This window comes from Temnothorax longispinosus, chromosome 10, assembly GCF_030848805.1.
Source record: "Temnothorax longispinosus isolate EJ_2023e chromosome 10, Tlon_JGU_v1, whole genome shotgun sequence".
NCBI classification, from domain to species: domain Eukaryota; kingdom Metazoa; phylum Arthropoda; class Insecta; order Hymenoptera; family Formicidae; genus Temnothorax; species Temnothorax longispinosus.
In genome coordinates this window covers 7,745,073-7,771,805 of record NC_092367.1, presented here as the reverse complement: position 1 = coordinate 7,771,805, position 26,733 = coordinate 7,745,073, and the positions used below count along the sequence as shown (strand labels likewise).

At 37.3% G+C, this 26,733-nt stretch overlaps 3 protein-coding genes across 13 annotated transcripts; 2 read left to right on the top strand and 1 right to left on the bottom strand.

The window, feature by feature from the left end:
- The first annotated feature begins 389 nt into the window (after positions 1-389).
- Inos (Inositol-3-phosphate synthase) lies at positions 390-8,407 on the top strand. 5 transcript variants are annotated; one of them, XM_071789787.1, is made up of 9 exons: positions 393-884; positions 1,052-1,088; positions 1,159-1,569; positions 2,711-2,883; positions 3,517-3,787; positions 5,477-5,731; positions 6,347-6,589; positions 7,190-7,298; positions 7,970-8,407. In XM_071789787.1, the coding sequence occupies exons 3-9, from the start codon at positions 1,435-1,437 to the stop codon at positions 8,347-8,349; spliced, it is 1,566 nt and encodes a 521-aa protein (XP_071645888.1). In that variant the 5' UTR covers positions 393-884; positions 1,052-1,088; positions 1,159-1,434; the 3' UTR covers positions 8,350-8,407. The 5 variants fall into 5 exon arrangements, with proteins under 5 accessions (XP_071645890.1, XP_071645888.1, XP_071645885.1 ...); XM_071789784.1 differs by having other exon boundaries at positions 1,155-1,569; XM_071789788.1 differs by lacking the exon at positions 1,052-1,088 and having other exon boundaries at positions 1,155-1,569.
- Positions 8,408-8,546: 139 nt separating this feature from the next.
- On the top strand, positions 8,547-20,260 carry Papss (PAPS synthetase). 5 transcript variants are annotated; one of them, XR_011733854.1, is made up of 8 exons: positions 8,547-11,267; positions 11,735-12,541; positions 12,723-13,157; positions 13,338-13,547; positions 13,761-14,043; positions 14,508-14,562; positions 19,696-19,911; positions 20,002-20,260. XR_011733854.1 is itself a non-coding variant. In XM_071789782.1 (7 exons), exons 1-7 carry the CDS (start codon positions 11,211-11,213, stop codon positions 19,739-19,741), a joined length of 1,893 nt encoding a protein of 630 aa, XP_071645883.1. In that variant the 5' UTR covers positions 8,547-11,210; the 3' UTR covers positions 19,742-20,260. The 5 variants fall into 5 exon arrangements, 2 of the variants coding, with proteins under 2 accessions (XP_071645883.1, XP_071645884.1); XR_011733853.1 differs by having other exon boundaries at positions 19,998-20,260; XR_011733855.1 differs by having other exon boundaries at positions 14,508-18,971; positions 19,998-20,260.
- Positions 15,929-26,475, bottom strand: LOC139819954 (uncharacterized). 3 transcript variants are annotated; one of them, XM_071789771.1, is made up of 12 exons: positions 26,243-26,475; positions 25,649-26,010; positions 25,167-25,558; positions 24,344-24,617; positions 23,079-23,785; positions 21,790-22,518; positions 20,452-21,577; positions 20,124-20,168; positions 19,625-20,024; positions 18,473-18,872; positions 18,002-18,265; positions 15,929-17,233 (listed from the first exon to the last, which is right to left on the bottom strand). In XM_071789771.1, the coding sequence occupies exons 3-12, from the start codon at positions 25,482-25,484 to the stop codon at positions 17,165-17,167; spliced, it is 4,332 nt and encodes a 1,443-aa protein (XP_071645872.1). In that variant the 5' UTR covers positions 25,485-25,558; positions 25,649-26,010; positions 26,243-26,475; the 3' UTR covers positions 15,929-17,164. The 3 variants fall into 3 exon arrangements, with proteins under 3 accessions (XP_071645872.1, XP_071645873.1, XP_071645875.1); XM_071789772.1 differs by lacking the exon at positions 20,124-20,168 and having other exon boundaries at positions 26,243-26,473; XM_071789774.1 differs by lacking the exons at positions 15,929-17,233; positions 20,124-20,168 and having other exon boundaries at positions 17,778-18,265; positions 26,243-26,471.
- Positions 26,476-26,733: the final 258 nt, after the last annotated feature.

Below are 26,733 nucleotides of genomic sequence, written 5' to 3'. Positions count from 1 at the left end.
TACCCTTCGCCTCGCTTCGCTTATTTTCTCTTTAATAATCCGGTAAACAATCTGCCCGCGGTATAAAAAATAGATTGGCAGCAGATTTGCTCAGATATCTCAACAAATCCACGCTATCAGCTGTCGGCCGTCGTCGTATGTACATATGTACATACCACATATCTCAGACATCCCAGTAAGCAAAATGTTAACGGCGCACAGACTGGCAGCAAATTTGAGTAGAATCCCACGCGATCCCACACCAGACCAGAAAAAGACCATAATTATTTTATTGCAAATACATTGGTATATATATATATATATATATATATATATATATATATATATATATATATAATATATATATAAATCTTGTAGTGTCGCACGTTTCTGCAAGAGGTCTCCATAATCGCATCCCTCCATCGGCTCCATCCCTCTTTCGACTTTCGAGTCTTTCGACCCTGTTCGACCCCCACGCCCCCACCCCCACAATGGCCAACACGACGTTCGAGTTCGAGGACCATCGACTTGCGTCGATTACTGTCGATACGACATACGACGTACGCAACGACCAGCGATTTAGCGTCAGTCGTCAGCAGTCGTCAGTCCGGTCAGTCGTCACGTCACACGTCAGTGTCGTCAGTTGCGCCGCACTTACGATTTACGTTTTGGCAGTCGTCGGCGTCGGCTTGTCGCTCGACCGAGCGTAATCTCTGTGACTCGTGTATCTTGTGTTTGCTCGGTTCGCCCGGTTCTCTGGTTCTCTTTTCCGCTCGCTGACTTGGCCCACCGGCTACCGGCCACCGGCCACCCTCGACGGCCTCGACTCGACTTGCTCATTCGCGACTGTGCGCGTTCGCGAATCGCGCGCGCGCGAATATCAATTGATCAATTGGTAAATTTTGGTGAGTTTCGAATTTCCGATACTATGTACGTGGAATGGACGTTGTTTAGATTTTTTTCAACAAGGCTTAAAGATCGTTTACGTTTTTGCCATTTTGCCGCACGTCTGAAAGAGACTCGCGAGACTCGAGATGACCTAAGTAATTGTTTTTATCGTTAATCTTCCTAGACGATTCTTCCGTGCCCGCGTGTGCACGCGCTTAAAGGTGAGGGTGAGGGAATAATAACAATATCCGAATTTGAACCTAATAACTAACAGTGTCTACCGTCAGTCAGTTTCCAGAAGCAGCGATTCTCTCCTCGCGCGGCCTACGGCCTACTGTGTCGGAAAGGACTAAAGGAGATTTGCCAGCGCCCGACGCGACGGCTCGACGCAGTCGACGCTCGATCCTTGATCCTCCATCCTCCATCCTCGATTCTCAAGGGTACCGCAGTAACCGGAGTCAACCGGAGTACTCGCGTACTTAAGCTTGCGACTTGCGCCTCGTACGTGTTGACGTTGCCCGCCGTGTTTGTTCGCCGTGTTATATATTCCGCAGATTTACCTGAAGAATGGCGAACTTGAAGGTTCGCGTCAACTCGCCAAAGGTGCGCTACTCGGAGGATTTTATCGAGGCGGAGTACGAATATCAGACGACTAGGGTGACTGACAATGAGAGTGACGGGAACGATCGCGACACTTACACGGTGAGAATCCGTTTATCGGTTCATCGATTCTCTCATCCGTCCATCCATCCATCCGTCTGTCTGTCTGTTTGTCCATCTGCCCATCTATCCATATCTATCGGTCCGCCCAGTTGTTGAGTTGTTTCCAGAGTGTGTTGTCACTAATGCTCGTGCCGGCGCGGCGCCGGCGCCACGCCGGCTAGACGGCTGATTGATATCGGGTCTGCCCGAGAGCTCTCTAGTAGGCTTATACTTGTATACATATGTGTGATGATTAAAATAAAATGATTGACGAAACTCGACGCCGTTTCGTCGCTGTATAACGGTCCTTTACTGTACACATGTATGCGTATATGCATAAACCAAATGAGCCCCCAGCGAAAAGATGCGGAATACTCTTTTAATGATATAACGTCTTCTTTTTCCTAATATATCAAGTATGTAGAACCGTCTGTTTTACAGTCAGTAAGGATGTGGATGTCGAGGCCACATAGTATGCGTTTCAACGTCGAACGAAGCGATCGAAAAAAAGAGTTTTCTCGCGACGTAGATTTTAAAAAATCAAACTGGTAACAAGATCGATATAATATGAACTAGATTCGCCAGTTAATTTGTATAATACAAATAAAATTTACTTTGACAGAATTTCAATTTAAAATAAATGTTGTACATAATAAATCTCGATATGTATCGGGCATATGTAAGTGGCATTGTTGAGTGAGATTATTCTAGATCACTCTTTAAAGTCTCCCTGAAGTCGGCCCTTGCAAGCTCGTACGTATACGGTCTCTCTCTCTCTCTCTCTCTCCCTCTTTCTCTCTCTCTCTCTCTCTCCCTCTCTCTCTCTCTCTCTCTCTCTCTCTCACACACACACACACACACCCCACGCGCGCGCATAGCCATATATTTATCCATATCGCGTGTACCTACATATCCGTATAAACTATATCTACTGCACTGGATCGTTAAAGACTGCATTATAGGTATTATAAGGAATTTTAACACGTACATTATCAACGATATCATTTCGATATTGAAAATTTTCTTTCTCGATACAAAGTCCATGAAAAAATGAGAAATGCGTTATATTTTTTTCAAGAATACGAAACAATTTTGAAATACTTACTTATATTGCTTTAATTGCATGGATTATTCATTGCAGGTAACACCTACGTCGACGAAATTGCTCATCAGGACCATGATTCGAGTCCCAAAGCTAGGGCTGATGCTAGTGGGCTGGGGTGGCAACAACGGTAGCACCGTGACAGCAGCTTTGCTGGCGAACAAGCTTAAACTATCATGGGAGACGAAAGAAGGTGTGAAAACTGCCAACTGGTACGTCTTTATTTATCCATTATGTGACGCGGACTTGAAAGCAGGATATCGAGCACCTTGTCATCTTCTTAGGCCAGTTAATGAAAACTTGAAAGAGGAAAGCTATATATAAGAGAATTAAACGTATATAAGATTTTCGAGTTTTTTACGTCTACCTTGCGTATCTATTATCCGTTTTATTTATTCGAGATTGATATCATTCTTTAACAAAGCCTTTTCAAAGGAATAAATATTTAATTGTAATTTTTGTTTAATTAATATTCTTATAAATTAATTTTAACTGCACGAGAGGAATCTATATTATCGCGTTATATATATAATTAGATATATTTATACTACATATTGTGTAGTTGTGAAAAGGATATCTTTGTGATTTATAATGTAAAAAATAAAATTGAAATAGAGAAAGTTTTTATACTTACTCATACAGATTCGTCGTCTTTCTGCGTACACCGCGACCTCAAACTACCCTGTATTAATCTTATATGATTATCGACTCGCGAGCTTGTGTCGTCACACCTGCTACACGTTCTCCAATTTCTATCGTCTTTTCTTCTTGCATGCAACTTATTGATGCAATTTTCCATTACTTTCTAGAATTTTTCTAGTCCATTTTTATTATGTGCGTTTTAGGTACGGTTCCCTGACGCAAGCGTCTACCGTGAAATTAGGCAGAAGAGTCAAAGGAGAAGACGTTTGTGTACCCATTTCCAGTATGCTGCCTATGGTAAATCCGGATGACATCGAAATCGACGGCTGGGATATATCGGATGTAAACCTTGCGGAAGCCATGACGCGTGCCAGAGTGCTGGATGTAAACCTGCAGGTGCAGTTACGGCCCTACATGACACACATGCGGCCCAGGAGGAGTATATACTATCCCGATTTCATCGCTTCGAATCAGGTAATTATAGTTTTTCGATGAACGTCAACGTTGCTTGTACGACATACGCGCGAAATTGATCCTTGACGATGGATTATAAAATCTGAGTAATCCAAGAAAATTGCCGCATAAAAAACCTTCAGTTTTCTTACATACGATATGAGCTTTCGTCCATCTCTCGTTGAAAATTCAACAATTTAATTATCTAATTATTATTTAAGCAATAGTAAAATGCAAAATCTAATTAATCTGACTAATTTATGTAAAATTATCATCTTCAGTTTTCTTACGTATGTACATTGATTTCTTATTTCGTTAGGCAGCATTAGAACAAATTCACAAAACTTGCTCTTTACTTTAACATTTATTTTGCAAATTATATTTCCACTGCACTAAATTTGTTTAAATTTTCAAGAAACATGTTTATAATGTAAACAATTTATCAGAATTGTTATTGTCAGGGATCGAATCCTATGGAATTTTTAATTTCATCAAGTTTAGATTCGTATACAGTGTGATTCGAAAATACCCTATTGTCCCGCAAATGTCCGGATTCCTGATTCGATTCTGAGGCGATTTTTTTTCTGTGATAAAACAAGTCGCCGAAGCTTAGTTTTCGAGTTGTAAAAAGAAATAATTACTTTATATACGAGCCCATCATTTTCGCGCCGACGCGACGCGACGCGACGCGACAAAAAATTATCGGTATTACATGTCACATTATCCTACCTCCTATACTCGGCCCGTATCAACCATTTCTTTTTATAACTCGAAAACTATAAGCTTCGACGAGAATTTTGCTACGGGAAAAATCATCTCAAATCGAGTGAAAAATTTAAAATTTTTGGGACAATAATCAAATCATCCTGTATATATCATATACATATACATATACATATATATATATATATATATATATATATATATATATATATATATATATATATAAAAGAAAGCTGAAAATGGCCAAAAATCCATTACTACATTATAGGTATATAGATGTATAATTTTATCAACTTGATTTTATTTGAAATTTATATAAAGAAATGAATTATCGTTGTGGATTGTGCCACATTATATATGTATTTTTTTGGAGATAAGATAGACGAAAAATCATTATATGCAAGAAAATTAAAGGTAAAAATGCGTCAAAATCCATAGATTATATAATTAGATTTTATAATATGTTGATTATAATGTAAGAAGCTAAATTATATTGTTAGCTTTTCAAGACGGAAAATCATTATATGGTACCACGTAAGAAAACTGAAGGTGACAACACGTTCAGCTGTGAGACAAGAGGTATCGATAATTTTCAATGTTTTCTCTCAATATTCTATAAATATTACTATGAGTAAGAAATTATAAAATTATGTTTGTATTGTGACAATATACAAATCTTTAAATTTAATTTGAAAAAGATGTGCACATGTGTATATGACACGCGCGCGCATACAGAATGACCCATTTTAAATGCCCACCTTCACTATCTCTTGAACAATACATTTTAAAGAAAAATGTTTCAAATAAAAGTTGGATATATATATATATATATATATATATATATATATATATATATGTATATGTATGTATATGTAGCAGCATATTTATGTAATAATGTTACATTAACATTTACTCGTTTCTTATCGATTAAATAATCAATTATTTCTTTAAGTATAACAATAAATATTTGCGATTATGCTCACAAAGGGCAAAAGGGCAAATAACATCATCATGGGTACCAAGGCCGAGCAACTCAACTTGATTCGCGATGACATAGTGCAGTTCAAAACTGCAAAGGGTCTTGACCAAGTCATTGTCCTATGGACCGCAAATACTGAAAGATTCTCGGAGATCATAACAGGCGTCAATGATACAGCCGACAATCTGTTGAAGGCAATCGAGGAAGATCACTCGGAGATCAGTCCCAGCACAATGTTCGCTGTGGCAGCGGCTCTAGAAGGAGTATGAACAAGTTTGAAATATATATGATTTATTCCTCTTTTTTATAGAAAGAAAGAAAAAGAGATGGTTTTCCAAATTATTATTTAATAGAGGCATCACAGTTATGCAGTATATGGCACAAAAATAGGTTACAGTTATATTTTCCAGAGAATTTTTCAGATTAAAGAAAGACAGACGATCAGTTCGAGAAACCGATTCAATAATGATAATAGTATTTAATAATAAAAACGAATAGTTTAATAATAATTATAATAATAATTAATAATGGAAGGGAAAAAATTAGATATAATTTTGAGTTATTCTTTGTTAGGCATATTTGAAAGCATATTTCTGGAAATATATTGTCAAATGATACGAATTATGACTAGTAAAGTACGTAATAATATTCGGTAATAATTGAGAATTATTACTGAGTACTGCCCCGCAAGTTTTTTCTTTACACACGTACATCTTCTTTTTTCTTACATGTTCTCTTATAAGCTAATTATAAAACTGTACGTGTACGTATTCTTTCTCTCTATTTGCGTGCGTTTATGTAACTTGTTAGTACGACTAAAAGTGGTGGTGGGCGGAAATGTAGACTTTTTTAAATATATATTTAAACAATTTTTCCAGTGTACTTACATCAATGGAGCGCCGCAAAACACTTTTGTACCGGGTGCCCTTGAACTAGCCAAGAAACAGAAGACATTCGTCGGCGGCGATGATTTCAAATCCGGTCAGACAAAGCTCAAGTCCGTGCTTGTGGATTTCCTGGTATCGGCCGGTATAAAGCCGGTATCGATTGTCAGTTACAACCATTTAGGGAACAACGATGGATACAATCTATCCGCGCCACAACAATTTCGTTCAAAAGAGGTAGATATATGATGTAAAAAAGAAAAATAATTGACTCTTATACATCAACATTAAATCTCTTATACATATAACTAGAGATACGAAAACTTGACTTGGATAAGAGTTGCTGTATTTAAAAGTGTTTATCTATATGTCTGCATTTAAAACATTTATTCTTCTCAAAATCGTGCGTGCATATGTGAATACTAAGAGCTGAATGCTAATGAGTTTATATCTATTATACATAATACTATATTCATATATATATATATATATATATATATATATCTCGTTTATTTACTACCACAATGACATAACTCAAAAATTGTCACTTTTGAACTGTTTACAAAAGAAGGATGAAAATTCAATACACTGAATAAAAAGAGCTAATATATAGCTAGATATTTTTGTTCCTCTACAATCAGTTATTGCACCAAAATCGCATTTATAAGTATAATATTAGAAATTTTAATTATTTATTTTAAATTAAAACATTCAAACTTTTCCTTAATTTTATTTTCCGAGTTATTGTAGCAAATGAGCGACACACACACACACGTCATATAGTAAATTTCGTATTGCACAATATCTTCATACATTTATAATCAATTTCATATACAGATCTCCAAAAGTAACGTTGTGGACGATGTGGTGACATCCAACAAGATTCTTTACAAGCCCGGAGAGAAGCCTGGCCACTGTGTTGTCATTAAATATGTTCCTTACGTTGGTAAGTTCTTATCTTTGTCAATATCTGTCACAATAACGTGTTTCGCGTATCAAGTATAGGTAATTTTTCAAAAACTTTATTTTAAATATTATATATGTATGCGCGTGCATACGTGATCGGCACTTGATTATGTAATACATACATATATATGTATATATATATCCTAAAGCAAAACTATTTGATCAGAGATATGTAACATAACTTTTTGTTGCAATATTTTTAATTCTGCAACCGTACATGCAGGTCGTTTGCGTCCTCGGCATTTTGACTGTGTGGTATTTTCCAAAGGTTCAACGATTAAATTAACAATTACAAAATTAATTTTATAATATTATTATTATAAAGTTTAAACTTATAGTTGAGATTTCAAGCAACACCTATGAATGTTTGGTAGTTTTAGGTTGTTTAATATGCCGCGGACGCAAACCGTATACCGTTAGTGGGTGCCGAGAAGAATGGTTGCAGGATTAAAATTCTTCGAGTTCTCAGAACGTTTAAAATACTTAAAATTCTCAAGTTTCTTAAAAAGTTTCCTTAGAACTCAAAAATCTTTAAAACGCTTGAAATTGTTGATAAAAATTGATAAAATGTTTAAAATCTTTGAAAAATGGAATTTCTCAAATGTTTACAAAAATTTCTCTTTATATTTATTTTATTTACATCTTTTCTAGGTGACAGCAAGAGAGCCATGGATGAGTACATTTCCGAAATCATGCTAGGCGGTCACAACACCATCGTGATCCATAATACATGTGAGGATTCGCTTCTCGCGACTCCTATCATTCTCGACCTTGTCATTTTAGCCGAACTCTGCTCTCGTATCACTTTTAAACGGGCGGATTCGGACGATGACGAAGAATTCTCCGGTTTCCACAGTGTACTTTCTATTTTGTCATATCTCTGCAAGGCCCCACTGGTGCCCCACGGGACTCCGGTGGTAAACGCCTTGTTTCGACAACGGGCTGCCATCGAAAACATCTTACGAGCTTGCTTGTCATTGCCACCGGAGGACAACATGCTGCTTGAACATAAAGTCATTTTTAAGATTTAAAGAGGCAGGGGGTGACGAGATGAGAATAGGGAGGAAGGGATACGGAGTAGGGGATAAGGGATAGGAAGAGGGAAAAGAAAAAAAGAAAGGAAGGAAGTGTGGGTGAGATAGGGGATGAAGAGGTGTATAAAGAGTGATAATGAAAACTTGGCTCGTTTGTTGTCAAAAAAAGATTGGTATCAAGTCTTTTTTTGAGTTTGATTTCCACTCTCTTTAATATCAAACACTCGATATAAGAGAGTACGCACACGGTGTGCTGTCACTTGAGAGACTACGAAGGGCGAGGGAATGGCGGAATTTTGAGGACTAATTTTCTAATTTTATTAACGGGCTACAAACAATTTAATTTTGATATAAAAATGTTTTTTGCGTTAATGTGTCAACAAAATTATTAACATTATAATAAGCATATACATATATATTTTCGAGCATTTTCCCCCAATATTTTCGGACACTTTTTGAGTCGTATTAATCAACTATGAAGTTTTGGTTAGGAATTTGATTATTATTAAAAATCAAAATTATTATACATATATCTTTCATCAAATAATAATAATATTATAACGAAGTTATTTTTTTAGTTTCAAAGTGTCAATTATTAAAATTAAAATTAAATTAATCGTTAATAATACATATAAAATTATAATTTTTTTTTTATAACAGGTCAAATTTTTTTTCGACTTTAATAGTTGATTTATAAATGTCGATCACGTACTTTTAATCAATTCATCAAAAAACTGATATATTTATACATACATTGATCGATTATTTAATCGATTAAATTAATTCCTCTGTAAATTTAATTTTGAAAGAAATATTTTGAATATTGTGTGTGCGTGTAAATGTGAGATAATTAAGGCTATATATAATTTAAATAATGAGTTGCACGTCGTATATGAATAATTGGTAGATAATTGAAATTATTAATTTCATTAAGCAGATATATAGTAAAATGGAATCAAATAATAGGTTGGCCAATAAGTCCGTGCGGTTTTTTACTTATAAATGTTACTTATAAAATAAATAACCGCACGGACTTATTGGCCAACCCAATAGATTTATCAAATAGAGATTGATTAAAAGGAGAAATATTTTTCAAGGCCCGCCTTTCCCTCGAATCATAATTTATGTATATTAAAAAGTAGATATACATATATGTTCTACTCGAGTACTCTGTGTGGAATAGTATAAAACTTCTCAATTGATATCGTGTATGTTATTAATTCATCTCATTCTATCTCATGACAAAATTAAATGTTTAAAAATCGTTCAAAAAGCTCTATTTTTATAGACACGTTATTAATTTCTCAAAGAATTTTAATAATTATATTTGATAATTATACGTTACCCTCATTATTATTATCGTTATTATTAATCGTATAATTTCTTTATACTTTGTATTATCAATTCATAATATATATATATATATATATAATAGCTTTACGGCATTATTGTTATTACATATCATCATCATCATCATGGTGGTTGTCGGCATCATAATCTTAATTGTATTCTCCGACGAGTCTTGGCGCATATATGTAGAAAAACAAATTCGCAGCATTATGCAGTGTTACGCAGAGAGTATCTCGCAATATTGTATGTAAATACATACAATACGAGATTTACATGCGATAATACTGCAGTTTTGTATCGTCCATATCATTCTCCTCAAATTACATATATCGCTCATTGCTACAACAATGACATAACTCAAAAATTGTCATTTTTTAATTGTTTGCAAAAGAAGGGTAAAAATTCAATACATTGAATGAAGCGCTAATATATATGTGTGTGTGTGTGTGTGTGCGCGCGCGCGCATGTGTTCCTCTACAATCAGTTATTGCATCAAAATCGCATTTAAAAGTATAATATTATATTAGAAATTTTAATGATTTAAATTAAAATATTCAAACTTCTTTTTTGGAAAAGTTTGTTTTCTGAGTTATGTCATTATTGTTGTAGCAAATGAGCGACATATATTTTTTCTAACATTCCAACATCGGCGTGTGGCGAAAAAATCTGTTGAGATTGTTTGATACGCTTTATGATACGCACGCGGTGTGGCGGTGCTTAAGAATAAAGGAACACGTGGAAACAGCTCTAGCGATTATATCGACAATAACGCGAGAGATTCTCCACACAATCAAGAATAATACGAATGCTTGGACCTGAATTTTCACGCGGATACAGTGTATTCTATTTTGTGGCAAATATAAGACATGTTGAAATCTTCAACTATATTGTATATATATATATATATATATTTTACAAATGTTTCACCACAAAAAGTACAGTTTTACGTTTAAAAAAGTGTAACATATTTTTAATTATACAATATACTAAACATTTCGCGCGCAATGCGTATGTATGTGTGTATGTATATCACACACACGAATCTCGTCGATATCTAATACCACAGGTCGGTAAATTTCCCGATGTCGGTACCGTTTACCTTGTGTCAATTTTTGACAGAATATTGTGAAAATGATCGATCGGTAGACCGTGGTGGATTCATGCATGCATGGATTGGATTGGATCCGTGGGATTCATCGCGTACTCAGTCCCAGTCAGTCAGTATTTTAGTATAGAGCTAGATGAGAGCTAGGCTGTGAACTTGTGCTTGTGGAGTGTGGAGTGTGGCTGCGTGGCTGCGGTAGGTAGGCTGCGACTAATCGGAGTAACCGGGCAGCCGGGCTTTAGTAGCTTACCGGGCCGGCGTCACGTCACGAAGCGTCATCCGTTATCGTCCTCGTCGCCTTCGATCACGTATACAGTTGCCACGTATATGCTCGTACTGTAGACGTAGACTCATATAGCTGCCACTGCTCTGCCAGTAGCCACTGTAGCCTGTAGCTACGATCATGTCATCGAGCAATGCCGAGCGGAGTGTCGGACCGCCTCCGAATAAGAAGATGATGGTACGTGTGTCGCTTTCTCTACCTCGTGCAATGCGTGAAATTTAAGTAATGAATAATGAGTATGAATAACAATATGTAAATAATGAAACAATGTAAATTTTACTTCGACCATGCGAATTACATATGTATATTGTATATTATAATTGCCATGGGGCCCCTATTCGCTTTAGCGCAGTTTAGCTCGGTATCTGCTGCATTTCGCGCGCGCGCGTATCGCTCCGTTTCCTTGAGAAATAGCTAAATAGGATCAAGAAAGAAAATAATCCAAATATAAGAAAAACAATCGGAATAAAAATGGTCCAAGTCTAACGGTGAATATACGATCCTTCGTGTACGCAATATTAACGTTTTAGCCCGAGTTTTATCTATTGGGAGTTCGAAACTCCCTCCCACCCCCCAAAGTTCTTATTAAAGCGCTTTTGGAAATTATTGAATATGAAAATTTGAAATGTTAAAAATTTGTTTAGATCTGCGCGAACGTATCGGAGCAAGCGCATCACGTATCCAGAGCCAAACGGGGACAAGCGATCGGCAGTATTCGGGGCTTTCGAGGTTGCACGGTATGGCTAACCGGTCTCTCCGGTGCCGGCAAGACCTCTATCTCGTTCCAGGTGGAAGCTGTCTTGGTGAACTACGGTATTCCTGCCTACGGTCTAGACGGCGACAATCTCAGGAGCGGTCTAAACCGCAATCTGACTTTCAGCAAACAAGACAGGAAAGAGAACATTAGAAGAGTAGCCGAAGTAGCGAAACTCTTCGCCGACAGCGGACAAATTTGTCTCTGCAGCTTTGTGTCACCTTTCGAAGAGGATAGACAAGTAGCGAGGCAGATTCATAGAGAGGCTGACCTGCCCTTCTTCGAGGTGTTCGTAGATACGCCCTTGCAAATTTGCGAGGCTCGCGACACTAAGGGCCTTTACAAGAAAGCGCGGCAGGGTACCATTAAAGGTTTCACCGGTATCGATCAAATGTACGAGAGTCCCACGAAACCTGACTTAATTGTCAAGACCGAGAATTGTACCCCGGAAGAGTCCGCCTCGACTGTAATTGACCTTTTAGAGAAGCACCGCATCATTCCGCAGCTTGCTGCTAAACCGTCAGATCTGATCACGGAGCTCTTTGTACCAGAGTCCAGGCTAGCTTTCGCGAAAATGGAAGCGGAAACCCTGCGGTGCGTGGAGATCGATGAACTCGACGTGCAGTGGCTGCAAATTCTGGCGGAAGGATGGGCGTCTCCACTAACAGGCTTTATGAGAGAACATCAATATCTTCAGGTATGCTTTCCGAAGCGATCTGAAGCGTGCGTGCATCGCGCGCACGGTATGCGGCATGCGCCGTCTGACACGAATTGAGACACGACAGAGAGAGAGAGAGAGAGAGAGAGAGAGACGCGTTGACCTACGCGTCAACGTAATCGTCAAATCGCGTCATATTGTCATTTGTCTTCTCTTTAAGGCCCAACACTTAAGGTGTTTGCTCCAAGATGGCAAAGAAGCGAACCAATCGGTGCCAATTGTCCTCGCGATAAGCACGAGTGATAAGAGCCGCTTGGAAAATTCCCTCGCTGTAACCTTGAGGCACAAGCAGAAGGCCTTGGCAATCCTACGAAAACCGGAATTTTATTTCCATCGAAAAGAGGAGCGTTGCAGTTGGCAGTTTGGCACCAACAACTTGGGTCATCCCTACGTCAGGATGATTTACGACTCCGGAGACTGGTTGATGGGTGGCGACCTCGAGGTATTGGAAAGGATCAGATGGCACGACGGGCTCGACAAGTACAGGCTCACGCCAAACGAGATCCGTGCCAGATGCCGGAAAATGAAGGCTGATGCCGTATTCGCATTTCAGCTTAGAAATCCCATTCACAATGGACACGCGCTGCTCATGCAGGTATCTCACTCGTTCAAAGCGAACGGATCGTTTTCGTATCATATTTTTCATTCGATGAAAGAAAGGCCTTGGGAAGAAAGCTCACATTGCCACGCGTTATGTACGATAAATCATCCATCTCGCCTTATATATATCGAGATAACCGAACGTATCATACCTTGCTGTTTTTAATTCGGAAAGGACACAAAAAGACGATTGTTGGAGGAGCGTGGTTTTAAAAATCCCGTGCTGCTGCTACATCCGCTGGGTGGCTGGACGAAGGAAGACGATGTGTCCCTGTACACCAGGATCCTTCAGCACAAGGCCGTTTTGGACGAAGGTGTGCTGGATACTACGTCCACGTTACTCGCCATCTTCCCCAGCCCAATGATGTACGCTGGACCGATTGAGGTTGAGAAAAAATTCTAGCCAGCTTCACGAGCCTTAGCCCGGTCCGTTGTACCTTAACTTTTAGCTACTTTGTCAACTTGTGTGTAACTCTTGTACCAATGTCTCCGACAAGTAGCGTCACACATTTCTTACGCGTTCATATATTACATCCAACACTTTACTCTACTCTCAAATAACATAAATGAAATAAAACACGCGTATATTTTTATACAGGTGCAATGGCACGCGAAAGCCAGGATGAATGCCGGCGCTAATTTTTACATCGTAGGTAGGGATCCCGCGGGTATGCCACATCCTAACAAAGACGCCACGCCTGACGGCAATCTGTATGATCCCACTCATGGCGCCAGGGTACTCTCCATGGCCCGAGGTCTTGATAATCTCGAGATTATTCCCTTCAAAGTGGCCGCTTATGACACGCGGAACGGTAAGATGGCATTCTTCGAACCCGAGCGGAAGCAAGACTTTGAGTTCATTTCGGGGACAAAGATGCGAGGTGAGTCCTTGATGCGTACTATACCTTGATGTTCTATGATATACCCAAGTTTTAACATTCCACAAGATGTACGAATAACACAAATAAAGCGAATAATAATAAAGAGTGAGAATACGAAGAGCGAGATTAAAACAAAACGCGGGCACATGTGAAAAATAAAATAATATGAAAACAAAAATGAGCACACGTAATGATGGTAAAAAAGAGCGAAGGTAAAATGAAGAAATGTACAATATAAATTTTTCGCCTGATTTGATCCCTTCATCTTTGTTTCGTAAGATTGACATTGTGGAATTTACACAACGTACCAACAAATTATCTCACGTATTACGTTTTTATTGTGACATTTTTTTCTCAAGATGTTTAAAAAACTTGGAAAATTGCGTAATACTGAAATTCGAAATTCGGAATTTTATACGTAGATATATAGTCGCCTAATACCATTAAATATTTTGTACTTGCAGGATTAGCAAAGACAGGCCAGAATCCCCCGGATGGATTTATGGCACCAAAAGCATGGCAAGTACTAGTGCAATACTACCAAAGTCTAGACAAGAATTAAATTTCAACTCGCTAATGAGTAATAAAGGTTTTATCTTTGAACGATTTCAAGTGGATTTTAACGAATCTCAATTTAAGATTTGATTATCGACACAGTTAAAATTGTATACATTTAAAAAATAACAAGAGAGAGAGAAATGGTATCTTTTTTTTCCTTTCTCCTCCATCTCCAAAACTTTGATAAATTTGAAAAATCGATTAAACCTTGTTAAAGCTGAATCGGATAGAGATAGCAATACATTTTATTCATCCGGTTCAAGTTTATCAGAGACATCATTGATAATATTATCTTGATTTAAAAACTGATATGAGACTATTCATGTGTTGAAGAACAAACGAATCTGAGCTTGCACTATTCTCTACTAGTGCATGTTAGAGGTTGCTATACGTCAAGTCGTTTAATGACAAAAACGTGATATGAACATCGCGACCGATAAAATGCTTAACGTACATTTCAACATCATCAAGTCCTCGGTTCGAAGACTGGTTGGACGAGTATCTCCATCATCCTTTCCTGGCCTGAGCTAACCTACCTACGCATTTCTCTGAAAGTAGAGCATACTACGTGAACTTGGACTATTTGTGAACAATAATCTAATCTGGTTCTACCCCTACCTCTCTTTATTCCTATCTCCGCCTCCGATATGTCGCAAACTAATCCTTCGTGTCTCAGCACGTGTCCTACTATCCTATCTCTCTTACTCATCATATGTGCCTGTACATATGCATTTAGCGAAATGTATATTGAACATTTTATCAGCTAAAGTATTTATATATTGCTTTTGCACTTGGATATCTTCATGTATAGCAATCTTTATAACGTTGGAATAGAATCGGTAGAAATTCGTCTTACTCTATCGTGATCGATGGACCGATCAAACGGAAAAGAAAGAAATAAAGAATTTTATCTCTCCTCAAGACGAGAGGAAAGGAACATTCCGATTTTATTGGGATAAAAAAAATCTTTAATCTTGGTGTTTGCATATAGCTTGTATATAATGATCAATAGAGAAAGATGATTTTCTCCTCATTTACTAGAACATAAAAGAAATTCGACAAAATATGAAATTAATCTACACGTATCTCTCTATTGTATTTCATGTATATTTCGTTTCGAGAAAATGTAAACGGAATGTATGCTATGCTCAGTTATATTTTTTGCTCAATGAGATGTATTTTCATTCAAAATGTCAAGTTTCGCGTGTCGAACGAGTGAAAGAGTGATAAGGCCTTCTTTTTAGCTCAACTTGTTTTGCACGGTTCATCTTTCCTCTTTTCCGTTTCACGTTGGAGAGCTAACAATAAAAAGAACAGACCCCCATAATCTGAGTGTTGTAAACTGATCATTTATATTAACATAAAATTTATTTTAGCTATACAGTTGATTACCTATGTTGATGCCTGCCTAATTTTTAAAACAGTTTTCGACGTATAAGTGCCTCTTATATTAATTTTATTAATATGTATATATTATAATCACCTTTCTGGAAATATACATCCCCAACACTGTATACTTGGCTTCCCATTTTTCCTTTTAATTTTATACTTGCAAATATGTCAAAAATGCAGATTTTCATAATAAAATTAGATACATCGATTTTCATGCGGTTGTTTTATTTAGGAATCTTTAACTTTTATTTGGAAAAAAAAGTGAAAGAATATTTCAATAACGATCCGTGACATTGAAAAAACACGCATTTTCTTTTGTATTATATTATATCTTATCTAAGACTTAACATGTATAAACTGAGCTCGTCACCTTATTATCACTTGTAAAACACAAGCATTAGCAAAGTATATAATAAGTAACGTACTAAAAAGCATAGTCTTGCATGTTTTTTTTTGTTTTTTTTTTCTTTAAAAAGCTGTGTTATGTTACACTTTCTGCGTTTAAAGTGAATGAGTAATAATACATCTAGTCTAGAAAGGTAAAGTCGAGATTTGGAGGAAAGGGAAAGAGTACAAGAACACGTAGTGAAAATATTTAAATCCTATTACTAGGACTTATTCTCTCTAGTTGCATTTCCTACACTTGAAATAAATTAATAGGTAAATATACATTCAAGGTTTGAAATAAAGGAAAAAATGCAGCTAAAAGAAATAGAATCATATTCTGTGATTTCAATGGATAAGATACAACAAGCTTCCAATAAGATACAACTGTTTTAATTTTACCTTTTTTTTTTACTCTTTGCACTCAAAGTATTGAAAGGAGAAGAAGATGACGGAAAATAATAATAATAATAGTTTTTCGCTCTAAAAGAATACAAGAAAAAAGGTGCAGAAAATGCAAATAGAGAATAGACGAATGGTTCCGTATGACAACAAGCGTGCGATACAATCTTGAAAAAGATATAGCGATACAGAATGATTCTTTTAATGCACAACACATATACGCACACGCACGTCACACTCTTTTTCACTGATTTATACAAGATAGTTTACATAGTGTATCGCGCTATTTTACAAAACAAGCGCTTTCGTATAAGTCTTCGTTTCTTTTCCACACATCTTACGCGTAGTCTTGCACCTTTTCTTTCAATGAGAGACTTCGTACGTATCAATTTTTAAATGTCATACGTATCTCTTCTTGCAACTGTTTCACCAAGTTTTTTTTACACAAGTTCTTCTGGAAATAAATGCTTTAGAGAATTTTTATTTCTTTTTATTTGAAAATTTTCGATTCTTCTAGTTTCTTCTCTATCCGGAATCTTTCTCTTTCCTTCTTTGCATTCTGTAATCTCCAATACTTGATATTTTCACAGTTTTATGTGTAATTTTTTCAGGACTTTCTTTCAAAACAGGATTTCGTCAATCATCTCTGACAATTTCTCTCTCCTTGTTGTAAATTGTAAAATATTCCGTTACTATTTTCTTTATTGTAAGAGAGGTTTAAAAAAGAAAAGATGTACATTTTATAGAGTATCCTGCATTAGAATTTAATGATTTCAGAGGATATAACGGTTTTTTTTTTGTAATTTCCTATAAATTAGGATCATCCTAGGACTAGAAAATTTTCTAGTTGGAAATAAAAAATTTGAAAACCTACGCGAAATCTCAGAAACTCTAAAATTTAAGAAATGTCAATTATGAAATCGCATTGTATAGGATTTCTTGGATTTTACGGCATTTCCCCATGAGATAGGACGGTTAAAAATGCAGACTATGAGAAATCAAATACGACAAGTCCCATCTTTAATGCGGTGACATTATTTACACATGGATGGTCCACGTAACAGCCAATCTTACCGCACATCAATCAAAGAGATTAAGCAGAATCCAAAGACTTAAAGATTCAATCATCTTTTACGAGTACGGGTTCAATGTATAGGAAACTCTGCCGAGAGACAAATCAAATCTAATTATTATACATGATTGACGCGGTCGCGAGATTTACTTCAGTGGTTGCGTCGGACAGCTCGGGCAGGGACAGCATCACTGGTATCACTTGAATCTCCCCCGAGGAATTATTGCAACCTTGCAGATGCATCACAGCAGTGCCAGATTGTAGAATGTCACTCGTCATTATCTCGTCCGTCATGATCTCTACGCTAGGCTCTATATTATCAGCCGTAACCTCCTCCGTGTACACCGTGGAATCCTCCATGTTCATAATTACCTCGGTAGCTTCCGATGCTTCTCTCGAAGTTTCTTCATACTCCTGGAAGAAGAACAAGTTCGCGCAAAGTTAGCGAGAGAAATTGAAAGATGAATTCAGAAATTCATCTGCCGATTATAGTAGCTATTCAGTTGGCCGATTTTACGCTGGTTTTATGCTGGTTTTGGAACAATCTTCTCGTCTCGATGGTAGAATTGAGAAATGTCGAGAGACAACGCTATATTAATCTACATCTATGAGATCTCTTACCTGCTCGTACACCGCTTGTTCGTATTCCTCTTGACCTTCAAACTTGACAATCTGCTCCCGTTCGAATTTGACCATCTGTTCCTCCGGAAATTTCTGATCGTATTGTCCTTCCTGCTGCTCCTCGTATTGCTCCTTCGCCGAATCCTTGAGCGAGCCCGGTTCCTGCTCAGATCCGGAGGAATCGTCGGCGGCGCGTACTTTCGGTTTGACATTTCTTCCAGGTACGATACGCTTGAAGCCTGAACCACCGAGGCTCTCGTGACGACGTTCATGCTTGTTTTTGTCACCGAGATATTTGAAGCGTTGCCGGCACACGCTGCACGAATATGGGCGTTCATTGGTATGCGTGCGTTCGTGACAAACGAGAGCACTCACTTGCTTGCATCGCCAAGGACAGTACCTGGAAAATGTCGAATAAACGATAAATAGATGGTGATGTAATGAATGAACAAAAAGAACAACAGAGAGTATGGATACCATTTCCAACTTTTCCATTTCGGTACGCAAGTGACTGCGATGTTTCAAACCGTTATCAGACCATACTCGATAACAATGCAGATTGGACAGTTTTCTAGTTAAATATGTAATAGAGTATTTAGAATGTATTTGAATAATTTTTACAAAAGCTTTGCGTCGTCTTAAGATGTGCAGGTGATGTTCTCGCGCGAAAATATATATATTTTTCAATTATATAAATTTAAAATTCTCATGTGTGTCAATTTATTACACACACCTCAATATCTTAGAGAAATCTTTAATGGTTTACAAAGAAGCAACGACAGATTGCTTTAATTTGTCATGTGAATAATCCAAGAAGAATAAAATAATCTCGCATGTAAAAGTTCTTGTTCAAACTAAAAGAATCAATTTTTTCTGCTGCAGACATGCGATAATAATAAGTATACCTACATATAATGAAAGACGATGCGTTTATACATTAATTCTATTAATTTTAAATCAGTAAATTTTTATCTCAACTTTTAAAATCAAAGTTTATTATTGAATAAATGCGATTATAAAATCTCAAATAAACTAATAAAATTTATTAGCTGGGCGCGATAACGTGACAACGGGATTTCCTAATCCCATAATTCAGGATAAGGATTAATTTGTGAAAAATTGACCTTTACTAAAAACTAATAATTCATTTACCTGCACTGCAAAGGTCTCTCGTCACTGTGTCGGTTTTGATGATGCTTGATCAGTTGGATCTTTGTCTTCAGGTTGAAACCGCAGACCTCGCAGGTATACGGCCTTTCCTCAGAATGAGAAATCATGTGAGTCTTTAGCCTTAATTGGTTCACGAATCGTTTCGGACAATGAGGGCATGCCAAAGTACCCTCGAGACGATTGTGCACGACCATCATGTGATGACGTAAACGTACTTCAGATGTGAAAATATCCTCGCAGTCGGTGCACTTCAACGGGTCCTTCTCCATGTGCGTATTTTTAATATGTGTGCGAAGAATTAGTTCCGTCTTGAAGGTCTTATTGCAGTGATAGCAGGAAACCCGTTTTTTTTCAGGCAGACCAGACGCGTCGCGGATAATACCTGCAAAAGAGATTATCATTATTGTTGCTGCAAATGTGTGTGTCTGTGTGTGTGTGTGTCGTCTGAATGGAAGTACGAAACAAAAACATAACAACGTACGTTGTACAAATCTAGAAATTATTTTTCCATTATCGAAAATTCCATCTACACACAAAAGAATAAAAAATTGTTAATCATCTTTTATTCGCACATGTACTGTCTATTTGATAAATAAACAAATATAAATTTCTCGCAAATATTTTACTTTAATTTTAGATTCCAACATCTAATCTTCTCTCATAAAGTACTCATAAATATTATTCATAAAGACTAAACGTGACATATATTTCTTTCCCTTTATGTTCAATGTAGAATACAATTTTGTTTTCCGATTAAGGAGGGATAGGAATTGAAAATACGTCGGCATCAAACGGCTTGCACACGTTACCTGGCATCGACTCGTTATGAATGTGCGACATGTGCCACTCGAGCGATCTCGTCGAAATCATCGACCTGTTACAAATGTGACACGTATACTGCCTCCCATCTTTGTGCACTCTGTTCCTATGAATCACCAAAGTCGAATGATTCGGAAACTTTTCGCCACATACTTGGCAGGAACACTCTTTCAAGCCTCTACTACCAGTTTTTTCGTGCACTCTCATATGCAGCCTCAAACCGTCTCTCCGATTAAATCCAACGCCGCAGGTGTCACAACGATACTGCCTTTGATCTTCGTGAATTCTCACATGTTGCTTCAAGGTCGAGCTATTTTTGAACATTTTGTCGCAATGTGGACACTGGATACTGTAAGCTTTATGCGTGTGCATGTGCTTGGACAAACTGTAAAACGGCACCAATTTGCTGCAAACTTGACATTCCCTTTTATTTCCAACCGGTTGATGTTTTCTGATTCTATGATGTCTCAAGCTCGCAGGATTCTTAAAATCCGCACCGCAATCCTCACAAAGGTACGCTCTCAAAGTTGTATGAACAGATTTTAAGTGAAAGCTCAGTTTTTGTTTAAAAGCAAATCTTTTCGGACACTTTGGACACGGATAAATCTTTTCCAAACTCGTGTGTTGCGTCTTCAGGTGCTGGTCCAGAGTTCCTTGGTGTTTGAATCTCTCGCCACAAATCTCGCAAAGTTGACCATAAAGAGCGTCAACGTGTTTCTGCTCGTGTTGACGTTTTTTCCCTCTGGAATCCAGAATTATGTCGCAAAATTTGCAAATTAATTTCCTCACACATATCACGTTATGATTTCTTTTCGCTTTCTGGGTTTGAAATTCTTCCCCACAGTCGTCGCAGCAATGAAGGATACGGTAGTCGTGGGACTTGAGATGTTCCTCGAGAACATCGCGGTTGGAGAAGGTTTCGGAACAATAATCACATTCTAAATAGCGCTCTTCGGAAAGCGGGTCGACGGGAGGTTGAGTGTCGATAAGGTCTGGGAGCAATTTAGAGGACGATTTTAAAGTAGTGGAGAATCGATCTTCATAGAGAGAGATTATGTCTTCGTCCTTGAGGCGAGTAAGAACGATTTTACGCTGCTTCAAGTACTCTTGGAATTCCTGGAATGAGGAAAAAGACAACATGAGAAAGAGAGTAGGAAAACAATAAAGAAAGGAAATATATATAGATTATAAATATGAATAAAGACGTGTGTTCATACAGTTTAATAATACTGATGAGCCAGTGATTCAAACGGCGACTCTTACACGATTGACGATAGAGAGACGAGATAAATAAGAAGAACGTAAGGTGAAGCACTAACAACACGTACCTGCAGATTCTTTTCCTTTTCCCCCAAGACTTTTGCCAATTTCTCCAAGTTCCCTTCGCTATACGACTCGTTCAGTTCCTTCTGTAAACTTTCCTTTTTCCGTTTCGTCTCTTCCCACTTTAATTTCAATCTTGATAACTTTGAAAGATATTCCTCTGTATATTCATGGACCTTTTCTTGACTTTCGTCAATATTTTCCATCTTATTCCAAAACTCTTTCTCTTCTTTATCTCCATCCCCATCTCCATTCCCCTCTTCTTTCTCCTCCTCCTCCTCGTCCTCCTCGTCCTCCTCCTCTTCCTCCTCCTCCTGCTGCTGCTCCTCCTGCTGCTCCTCCTGCTCCTGCTCCTCCTGCTCCTCCTCCTCCTCCTCCTCTTGCTCTTGCTCTTGCTCCCGCTCCTCCTTCACTCCAGCTTCCACTTTTGTCAAAAGTGTCATTTCTTCTGCCTTTTCAAAATTTGACTTGGAGGAAATTTCTTCCTGCTGTACTTCTTTTTGCGTTTCGTTCACGGTGAACGTCACTACCGACTGACCTCCAAGAACCTTTTCTCGTTTCTTTTTATATTCTTCGATTTGTTCTTCAATTATTTGCTCGCGGCCGTCAGGACGTCTAGATGAGAAATCTTTCGATGTCAACGTTTCATAACGTTTGAGAAGACGTTCGACAGGCTTAAAATCAGTGGAGATTACCGCGCGCTTTGATTCCATGGGTTTGTCCACTTTCTTCACCTGAAACAAGTTGTATAGGTGCGACATGTAATTATAATGTATATTTTATTTAAAAACACAGGAAGAAAATATCAAGAGACTTTTCAAATACATATGAAAAGAAAAATGAGAGAGAGAGAGAGAGAGAGAGAGAGAGAGAGAGAGGATATAAAAAAGTAAAATAAAGACTAAACATGAAACAAAAACGGAGACATGAATAGTGCGGTATAAATTTGAGTATAAGAAATGGTTTTTATTAAATTATTAAATAATAACTAAATAATTGGAAAAAATATTAAAAATTATTCAATTTTTGTTAATTTCATAGCGATATAATAAAACTAATAATCGACAAGAGATTGTAAACGAGATAAAATATAAATTACAACACACATCGCGTGAAATAAAGGAGTTTGTGTAAAAAGGAAAGAAAAAAAAAAACGAAGCAATAATTTTTTAGATAACAAAATAAAATTAAAATGTCAAAAAATCACAAAGAAAGCAAAAACCTACGGTAAAGTTTACTAAATTTTAATTTACTCAATTCGATGCATGTTTCAACCATTTTCGCTCACACTCACCTTCACTAGAAGAAACTCGTTCGGTTTGGAGCCCTTTACAGTTACGTACATAATTCCATCCTCTTCTAGAGGACTATTCACATTCGAGAGACTGTTTGTGTCTAACTTTTGCACTTTGCGCTCTTCGATACTTTGTACCTCGTCCTCCTCCTCCTCCCCACCATTCTTCGTCGTTACCGTTGGCATTATTAATTTTCTCTTCAAGATATTTGGCTTGCTTATTCCCTCTCTTTGATTTTCTCCGTCACCTTCCAAAGTCTGGGAAGCTCCAGATTTCACAGAAACTCCCTCTTCACTTCTTTCCAACCTCACGTAAGACTTTGCTGCCATATCGTACTTATAGACGGTTGTTGGGGATCTTGGAGATTTTTTTTCTTCTTCTTCTTCTTCATCTTCCAGGAGTGCAGGGTCTTCAGGATCAAATTCCTCGATAGATTCTTCATCCTCTCCCTCTGCCACTTCCTCAAATATCCCTCCGCCTATCTGTACCTCTTCCTCCTCCTCCTCCTCCTCCTCCTCCTCGTCATTGTCTTCCTTCTCCTTTCCAGATTTTACCTTCGATTCGTCCTTCAACGAAAAGATGGCACAAATTTTTGGAACAGAGTCATCTGCTTGATTTCCGGGAGTTGTTTGGTTTTCTTGCTTCGATGACAATGAAGATAGGTTTTGTTGGATTGTAGAGGATAATTGATATTCCTGCTTTGTTTCTGGAGGAAAAGAATTTTCCTTATTTCTGCAATATGTTATCATTTTTATCTTCTTTCCTTTCTCTAAATAAGTGTTACAATTTACTAGTACATTCTAAAAATAAGATTTTTTACGTCATAAAAAAATTAGAATTCTATGATACACAAAAAATGATATATATCGCGAGGACTCTCAGTGATCGAGCTTTCTTTACGTTGCAGACTCTTTGGCCACGCTTCAAAGTTCCGAGTTGTTTGTTTCCTAATGATACAAGCATATCTAGGCAATAGATTTTCAGTTATAAGCATTGAAAAACAAAAAGGATCTGTCCTGAAACCTTTGAACTTTAGAGCTATTGATGGGTAACAAATTCTTCCAAACAATTCAAGCAGACATTATTTACAAGCAAAATTTTCATAAAAATTTTCGCTCGTGCAAAATCTAACGATGAAAATGTTAAAAATCATAAGATAAATGTTCTATTAAACTAGTTATAGAACAATCCATACGTATAACGTACACTCGTTTATTACAAATTGAAATACGGCGAGAAAAAACATGAAAAATGCAAAGAATACCTATATAAGATGATTGCATCTCCTCTTTTATTGTCGAAGACTCGTCGATCAACGTTACTTTCTTCGTGGCATTATCAGTCGTGAGATTGACATGGATAGATTTCAATTTTATCTCAGCTTTTTTTATCTGCATGAAAAATTTATAACTCATTCTAAGATCGCAGATACAGTCCATGCACATCTGTGTCGAGAGACTATCATAAGGATTCACTTCGAGATGCTTGATTTGCTGACTCAATCGCAATTTAATGCCCTTTTCACTAAAGATGTCCACCTACAACGTTAAATTGATAACCATTATACATATAAATAGAACCGTACTAATAATCATCGATGATAAACAATGGTAGACATGGTAAACATGGTAAACGTTAAGGTTAACAGATTCAATTAAATAAAATTCATGACATAATAAGTAGAATTTAGGGCCGGTTGTTCCAACCTGTTGGTAAACCAACTAATATAGTTAAATCATTATTTTTATATGTGCGTGTGCGTGTGTCTTTGTTATCCTTTACATCAGACATATGATTTGACTATTAGTTAGCTTACTAACAGGTTGGAACACGTGGCTCTTAATGTTTTAAAATTTTGCTTCCCTAAAACAATTTAATCCATCTATTGTAATATATATATGTCGCCTTTTAAATTTTTTAATTTAATCATTCAGTTACCTGCTTTACCTGCTTATTCGTACTACATTTACTAATTTATCCATTTTAACATTTATTTATTTTTCCTCTTTAATCTTAACGTAAATTCAAACTACAAGAGACCTCGTTTGATTTAAAACAAAGAATATAAAGAATATAAAAAAATGTACCAAGGGCAGTTTTAGGCCAGCGCAGGTGCGGCAGTATTTTCTCAGTTCTTGCCGCGTTCTCTCGAGAACGGATGTATCGTTCTGCTGTAATTTACTGTTACTTAAAGAAGAGATCCTCGTCAACTCGTTCAAACTTTCAGTGTCCTGTAGACGAACGCGCGGCGCAATCTTCTTCAGTTCGTTGATGTCTCTAATCTGACCCCCGACAGATCCTGTCTTGGATATCTTGCAGATAGCGCCACCATTACCATTGTTGGCATGTTGAGGTTTCGATTCACTGTAATTGTGATCGCGTTTATTGATTTCGGGATTCGGCATCTTTTCCCTTTTCTTCTTCTTCAGGATCCTTTATTTTTTACTTTTTTGCTTAAGATATGTATCTTCATTTATATCTGGAACATTTTCAATCGTGATATGTAAAAAATAAATATAAGAAAAATATCTTATACACTTGACAAAACTTTCATGGCAAAATAAAATACCTTAAAGTATCCCGTTGAAGAATCTAGTGCCAACTACAGTGTTGCTATTCCATTCTGTAGTTTTTGCTATAATTGCCTTCTTTTTTTTATACACATATTCTAACTTTCGAAACAATCAAATCTCAATAGAATCATTACTGCCACAATAAATGTTTCACCTCAAGAATAGCTTTGAATAGCATTGGTTATATATTAAAAATCTATATGCTTTTATGTCGAGCACTGTAACGTATTTAGAAACCAAGAGACTAAATGAAGTTTGTGTTTCCCTAGAAATTTTGATCACAAATCCCAAGGGTGTCTCTTCCTCGATCAATCGCGGCTGAGATATATATATAGATATAGATATCTCTCTCTCTCTCCTGAAACAAAAAAATATGTATGTATCAAAATAATTATTTTGTTGCTCAGTCTCAAAATTCTGAGGCTAATTGCTATATATCGGGCAATATTTTATCAGTCGGGAGTATTACGACTATCAATTCATAAATCGATTCGGTATCTCGTAAAGAATTGACTCTAACCGAATCAAGTCATGAATCGAGATCAGGTTAGGTAGAGACTCGAGAGATTTGTTTGTAAAGCGGAGCAAACCTCAAGCTCTCAACCTCAAAGCTGCTAAAGACAGAGACGTGCTCGCGAGTGCCCGCGAGATCCGTCACACCAGTCACACCTCGACACAACGCGTCGCCGACAACAATAATCTCGTCTTCGACGAGAGGAAACTCTGAATTCGCAGTGTGCTCGATATACTTGGTCGCGAGGCGAGTGCCAGATGGCGCGTGCAAATGGCGGCCTTCCTTTTCACAGAAATGCACGGGAACACCTTGAAATAATGGGCGCGGGCGCGTCAGCGTCACTCACTACTGGGCCACGTTCAGCGAGAAAAAGGCAGCTCAGTGAGCGCTCAATAATTCTTTATTACGATTGGTTTCTACTATTAGATCCGGAGAAGAACCAAAGGCAAGAACCAATCGTGTCAAAGAATCCCTGAGCGCTCACCGAGCAGCTTTTCCGCTGATTCGCTGAACCCAGCCAGCGAAATATATTAGGGAATATCGAAATGAACCGGTGCACCCTGGTGC